This window comes from Engystomops pustulosus, chromosome 6 (genome assembly GCF_040894005.1).
Source record: "Engystomops pustulosus chromosome 6, aEngPut4.maternal, whole genome shotgun sequence".
In the NCBI taxonomy this organism is placed as follows: Eukaryota; Metazoa; Chordata; class Amphibia; order Anura; family Leptodactylidae; genus Engystomops; species Engystomops pustulosus.
The window spans coordinates 140,417,098-140,424,627 of NC_092416.1; the positions used below are offsets into that span (position 1 = coordinate 140,417,098).

At 40.6% G+C, this 7,530-nt stretch overlaps 1 protein-coding gene across 1 annotated transcript; it reads left to right on the forward strand.

The window, feature by feature from the left end:
• The first annotated feature begins 1,862 nt into the window (after positions 1–1,862).
• On the forward strand, positions 1,863–5,522 carry LOC140065963 (keratin, type I cytoskeletal 42-like). The gene is made up of 6 exons (XM_072113523.1): positions 1,863–2,012; positions 2,246–2,407; positions 2,857–2,982; positions 3,150–3,370; positions 3,673–3,707; positions 3,841–5,522. Exons 1-6 carry the CDS (start codon positions 1,863–1,865, stop codon positions 3,864–3,866), a joined length of 720 nt encoding a protein of 239 aa, XP_071969624.1. The 3' UTR covers positions 3,867–5,522.
• Positions 5,523–7,530: the final 2,008 nt, after the last annotated feature.

Sequence of the window (7,530 nt, forward strand, 5' to 3'; positions counted from 1 at the left end):
AACCTCTAGACCCCCCCTTATAATACTTGAGACTCCCATTAGCCCCGCTAATAATACTTGTGACACCCATGAGCCCCCCTAAGAATACTGGAGAACACTCAGTAATAATACATGAGACCCAAAAACTAATTATTTTAGACCCCCAAACTTATTATTTTAATACTCACCTTCCCTTCACTACTCTTCTTCCCCTGCTTACACTGCAACTTCTGTTCTGTGTAATGACGCTGGTTGTATGAACTGGCATCAGGACCAGTGCCTGTAGCAGGAGAGGACCTGGCAACAGTGAATACAGTTACTCCTAGCTGCTGGTGCATACAACCAGGACCCACAGCAGCAGGAGAGAAACTTGTTATGTGTTTAGAAATAACTAGCCCCCTGCACCGATGAGTGGAAGTGCTCTTTGGTCTCTGCTGGGTAGTGGGTCACAATCTGAGGCTCTGAGAACCATAGGTTTTGCTCTCCTGCCTTAAGCAATGTTGGGTGGTCAGTAGTATGTATGCTTACAGTTTTATGACTACTTAAGTAAGAGTTATGCTTATAAAACAAATGTAACATTCAGTTTTGTAAAGTACAGTATTGATAGGGTGTGATGAGAGATTGGTCAGATCTTTACTATTATGGCAAATATAAACTAGGAAATACAATTAGTCATCATTGGCTTTATTAGATTTTCTCAGACAGAGGCCAGACAAATAGAAATATGATGCATATAAAATATCTATAAAGTGACCTAGCTTCAATGAGTTGGCTTTCTATATAAAGAAGCCCAGGAGTAAGAAGAACTGTGCAGCTGAATTCAAGAACAAGCAAGTGTCTCTACTAACAATACTCTTGTCTTTTGGAATTCTTACAGAAAACATGCCCCACGGTATGAACTATTCATCCTCCAAAACCCTGAGGGGTCACTGTCACACCAGTGTTCACCACTCTAAAGCTTCAAGTCATATTGCTCCACTCTATCACGGAGGAACCCATAAGGTCCATCACAACAGCTATTCCAATCATCGTACTGGTCACTGCAAAATGCCAATGGTTCACGGAGGCTCAAAAGTCTCTTTTTCTGCACATTCTTCTTCTGGTCATGGACATGGCGGGCACAGTCAAGGAATTAATCATGGATGGAAGAATACTGGTCTGCTCAACATTAACGAGAAGGAAACTTTACAACATCTCAACCAACGACTATCCTCCTATCTAGAGAGGGTTCGTTCTCTGGAGCAGGAGAATGCCTTTTTAGAAAGCAAGATCTGTGATTGGTATGCAAACAATGCCCCCAGCTCACTACCTGATTTCAGCCAATACTTCAGGAACATCCAAGAGCTCCAAAATATGGTATTAAAGTTTTTAATTAAACACATTTATAGTTTGAAGCACAATTATTGTCCATTATCCCATGTTTATATGGGTCACCTGAAATGCTTCTCTATTGAACTTGGATTTATCATCATTTTCACAACATCTTAGATATCAATTTAGTTAGACTTAATATAATTCTAAAACACAGTTTATGTATTGACAACTTTTTATTTTTGAAATTTACTTGCAAATCTTGACTGCTGTACATTTGATTTAGATACTTTCAACCACAATTGAAAATGCAAGACTAGAGCGTCAGATAGACAATGCCCAGCAGACAGCCAATAGCCTAAGAACAAGGTATGTGGAGAGTCCGAACCATAATTATGTATAAAACACAAACTGTAGTAATGTTTAATTAGCCTCTATTTGATGTCATACTTCATTTTGTGCCTATGCCTTTACTTGATGGGTTTTTTATTTGGTTGACCCCCATGACGTGATTTTAGTACCTACCTGCTTCTCTGACATCCATTCTTTCTTCTCCCTCACTCAGGTACCAAATGGAGATAAACCTGAGGAACAGTATTGAAGGTGATATTGCTGAGCTAAGCAGAGCCTTGAATGAATTTAATATTGCAGGTCAAGACTTGGAAAGACAAGTGCAATGTCTACAAGAAGAACTTTTCCAAATGAAGAGCAACCATGCAGGAGTAAGTCTTGCATATAACATTCTCTCTATACACTAAATTTCTGCGAATGTTAACCCCCTATAAATTCTTTTCCTATAATTTTTCTTATTTTCCCGATTACTTTCCACCTTGGCCACACACAACCACTTGGAATTTAAGAATTATAAAAGCCAAAGTAATATTTACTTTTATCTAAAAGAGGCAGTAACTTTAAAAATCAACTAAATCCCTGTTTCACTTTTCTTCTGTAAAAGGAAGTGAATTTCCTGCAACAACAGCTAGGTGCCCGAGTAAATGTAGAAATGAACGCTGCCCCATCTGTGGACTTGAACCAAGTGTTGTCAGAAATCAGAGATGAGTATGAAAACCTGATGGACAGGAACCTGATGGAAGTTGAGAACATGTTCCTAACAAGGGTAACACAAAGTGAACTGTGTTTTATATTGTTTTTTTATATGTTTTTTCACAGAACCCTCATCATTCCTATTGTTCCATATGACTGTTTGTACTCTGTAATGTAATATTATATTTGCATATGTCCCCTATGATTTGTAAAACGCTATGGAATATGATGCAGCTTTCTACATAACGATTATTATTATTATTTACCATACCATCTACTGCACAACTATGTTGACCGCACATTAATTTCTATTCCACTCAGTAACAGGAATAAGTGGATGACATTACCATAGAGTCAGTTCACATATATTTTGGTCACAATGAAATAGCTTGAATTTTTCTGGGCCTTAGTATTCCAACTCTTACCTATACTCTATCTATGACATCCATATGCCATGTTGAAACATTTCTCTAGTATAAAACACGATAGATTTGTTTTTAGCTCTGTTTTTATATTTTGTAGAGTGCAGAATTAAACCAGGAAGTCTCCTTTGGTGCCGAACAACTACAGTCAAATACTAATGAAATCATTGACCTAAAGCGTTCTGTACAAGCCCTGGAGATTGAGCTGCAGAGTGAGATAAGTTTGGTAGGTATCTTGTTATGTGGCGGAAGGTGTATTGGCCCACCTCAGGTACAGCAGGTACAATTGCTACTCACACACACATTGCAGATACAGTTTGCCTTTGTATGACTTCAAACTTCAATGTGTCTTATTTGCTTCTAATCATTGCATCCCTATATTGTGTCTCTTAGAACAATGCGTTGGAGTCAACTTTAGCTGAAACAGAGGCCACATTTGGCGCCCAACTCGCTCAGCTTCAGTGCCTGATTGATAATATCGAAGCTCAACTGTCTCAAATCCGATCTGATCTAGAACGACAAAACTATGAGTACCAACTTCTAATGGACCAGAAGAATCACCTGGAAATGGAGATTTCTACATACAAATATCTTCTTGAAGGACTTGATACTCAGTATGTGAATTATGCAAATTAATTACTGGAAAAGTTTAACTTCCTAATAACTTTTACTAAAATTTTAAAATTATTATAAAAATGTTCTGTATATACAGTAACATGTTAACTTAGCTGAAAAGATGTACTAGGTGTTGTCCTTGTATTGTATCTGGAGGAACAAGAGACTATCACACATTATTTATTCTATGGGCAGGTCTCAGGTGTAACGACCAAGAAATTGATTTAATACTAAGTATCCTGTATGTGACATGTTTGGTTGAATAAATACAAGCTCATTCCTATTGTTTTGCTCCACACAGTGTTCCAGCTCATCATTTTCCTGGAGCTAAACATGGTAAGTACAGCTATGGTTTATTACAGTCAAATATAAACTTTTAAAGGTAACCATCTTCTCTAAATTATGTAATGCCCTTTTCATTATGTTTGCACTGCTCCTTGAAACTATTTTTCATTTACTTTTTGTCTAGTTTTTCATCACCACATGAAGTGTTAAACTGCCAACCTTGGCCTAAGAAGACCTCATAGCTGATATAAAAACTTCAAAGCAAAGCAGGAAGACCTTCACCCTGCTCTATTCTTTGGCTGACCGATTTTATCTAGCCCTCATAATCTTTCTTTTTCAAAATGGTGTTCAGCAGGTTATTTACCCTATTACAATCCCATATGCTGTGGAAGTTTTCATTTATGGAGTTAAGGTTTATAGTGCTCATTGATAAAGTGGGGACAACTAGTGTCTATGTAGACTACACTAAGGTTTCCATACATGAATGGGTTGCCATGCACGCTTCTTTGTGGAAATCCAGAACTGAGCCACGAGTGAGATGTATAACACAGAGCTTTTTGACAAGTTTCTTTTAAAGTCTCCTTCATCTTCAATGACTTGGCCAAGGGGTTTCTTTATTACATACCTCACAACATCAAATTTTTCATAAAAAGTATATCATCACATAATACTGTAGGTTTCCATTGAAAGGTTCATTTGATGAAAGCTAATTTGAGAGGTATGAACTATACCACAAGGGTCACAGTTTATGGAAAGTTTATAAATTAACTCAAAGGTATTGTCAGGGTTCAGGATCAGTGGACCCTCTGGACCACTGCAGGAGATGGTACTAGCCAACACCTGAAGCTGGAATCTAAGTGCCACCTGGTCTTCACCAGAGCTGCCGCAAAGCGGGATGGTCTTGCTGCGGCGGGGTGCCACCAGGTCATTCCAGGTCAGCAACGGGAGGTCCAGGCAGATGGGAACGGGAACACGGGAACACAGGAGTGGGAACACAGGAACAGACTGGAACACGGGAACAAGGGAACACACAGGAACAGGAACGCAGGAGATCAGAAACACAGGAATTACGCAGGGGAGCTTTCTATAAGGCTTTTGGCTCAAAGATCCGGCATTCTTGGGAACAGCCGGCCTTTAAGGAAACCCGGAAGTGCCAGTGCCAATAAGCGTTGTGCTGGCCCTTTAAATCCTTGAGTGCCGGCCCATGCGTGCCCTAGGGAGCGGGGACGCGTGCGGAGACCAGGCCGGACGGGAGCGTGCAGAGGTGAGTTTGGTGCCGGGGATGGGGGCAGCACCACGAAGAGGTGGTCGGATGTGCCCGCGATCCGATACATGGATCGCGGGGGCACCCGTGACAGGTATTTTGCAAGTGAACGTGATATCTTCCTCTTTAATGCAGAAGTAAATTGAATGTATCCTACATGAAACCATCCAAACCACTGTATGTTCTTCATGTTAAAAGACCAGGATAGAGCAATTCAATAAATTTAAAGGAATTCACTAATTAATGTTATTGTTTGAGGATAATCAGAAGTTATATAATATCCCAGTATCCTCTTTGTATCAATTCCTCACTTTTTTCTTGATATTTGCGTGTTGTCATTCTGTTTACGTCCTGTAGATATATATCTGTCCATGGTCATTTGATGCCACACAGGTTAATGGCTCGTTATATTACAGAACTTAATCAGAGACATGTTATAATGAGTTGTGCACTCCCTCTTCTGTCAGCTAAAGGACCAATTACTTGTTGTCTATGATCTGATATACATTCATTGACCATAAACCACAGCTCTTAGTGAGTGAATTTTACTTTGTAACCTACAGCCAATGATAAACATTTAGAACTGCATTCATCTTTATATTTAGTCATAACAGTAGAATGGGATTACATTTTTGTTTTGGGTTAAAATGGATTTGGACTGTTTGGTCGTAATTTTTAAATTTATCTGATTCTGTTTAGATTTTTCTTATTGTCACTAAATAAATCTATTGCATGCTAAACATCTATAGTAATGTGATTTATTGGCTTTGTATTTAAATTCCTTGTGCTCCCACATTTACCATAAAAACATTAAGCCTCTGGAACGCATACACCTGTAGTCACCCCCTAATTACAAATGCAGATGAGCAGAATTGACTATCCTGTTCAGGTTCGAGGTTCGGAAGAAAACTCCAACGCAGGCTCCTTGGTCTTTATAAAATCAACTTTTCTTTATTCAGCATACAGCATAGACGTACATCGGGTAAAACACAATAGGTTCTGATCAAGTTCGAGGTTTGGGTTCAGCCATGTGACTCGGACATATTGTCCAATCGGTGGGCAAACAGGCTATCCAGCAAATTGACATCCTGGCAAATCATAACTAGTTGCTAGAGGTGTCAATGTGCCAGACTCGGGTCATGCGGCCGAACCAGAAGCCCGAACCAAAACAGCAATATCAGGTCTGCTCATCTCTAAATACAAACCATTATTAGTCACATAGAAGGTAAGACAGCACATCAGAACCTGGTTGTATGAGATGAATATTAACCACCACCATACATAAAGTGCTAGTTGTACAGGACTGTATACAAATATCTTAAATAGATGTTAGGAGTAGTAGTTTGTGCATTGTTCATATTTTTAGGAAATGAGTAGTAGTACTTGGATGTGTCTATGTATGTTTTGTAAATGGATGTAGTAGTACTGCACTGAATAGACAGTGCAGGAGTCTCGTTCGTTATCGGAATTAACCAGACAAATTGCTCCACCAACTAAGAAGGGCCATGCACCACCACCCACAGAATAGAAAAAGAGCTAGCAATCAGTCCATCCTTTCCGTGTCCGGGCCAGGTGAGGTTCCCCGTGTTGAGTCAAATTAAGCTACAGGCTCCACTCCTGGTGGTGGTGATGACCTGTCCCTGGAAGCTAGCGATCTGTTTGTAAATGCAACGCTTGTACCACATGTGAACACGCCCTAAGCTATGTCCCGACAGCCCCCATAATATTCCTCACAGCCCCCAAGTAAAGTCCTCACACATCCCCGGGATATTGTCCCCAGTAATGTCCCCCACACAGCCCCCAGTAATGCAATCCCAGCCCCCACTAATATCCCCACAGCCCCCCAGTTTTGTCCTTAGTAATGTGCCCCTACAGCCTTCAGTAAGACCCACCAGAGCCCCCCCAGTTTTTTCCGTAGTAATGTCCTCACACAGCCCCCAGTAATGTACACTACAGCCTGCAGTAATGGTCCCCACAGCCCCATTAGGCTTCGTGGACGGGTGCTCGCAGCTACGAAGCTACATAGCTGCACGCTGAAATATTGGGTAGGAGGATCAAAGAGGCTACTGGGGCGTGCAGTAGCCACATCATGTAGCATCAGCTCCGGCTACTCCACGCCCCAGTAACCTCTTTGGTAAATTAGCATATTAAGACAATTTAAGATTACAGAAAATACAGGGGACTAAAGTATTAGCCCTAAAAAATGTGTTAATGTCATAGTGGTTAAAAAACACTTATACTGTATTCTCCCCACTAATAATAAATAATTCCTTTATTTATATAGCACTCACAGATTCTGCAGTGCTGCACAGAGCTTGCCAAATCAGTCCCTGTCCCCATGGGGCTCACAATTTAATTAACCTACCAGTATGTTTTGGAGTGTGGGAGGAAACCGGAGGAAACCCACGCAAACACGGAGATAACATACAATCTCTTTGTTGACCTGGAAGGGACTTTAACCCTGGACTCCAGCGCTGCAAGGCTAACCACTGAGCCACCATGCGCTCCTCCTTAACTAGTTACCCCTCTTATGTTCTGCTTCTAACCACTCAATTACCCCACCCCCCTCATGTTCTCCCCTCTTAACTCAGTTGCCCCCCCCATATTCTC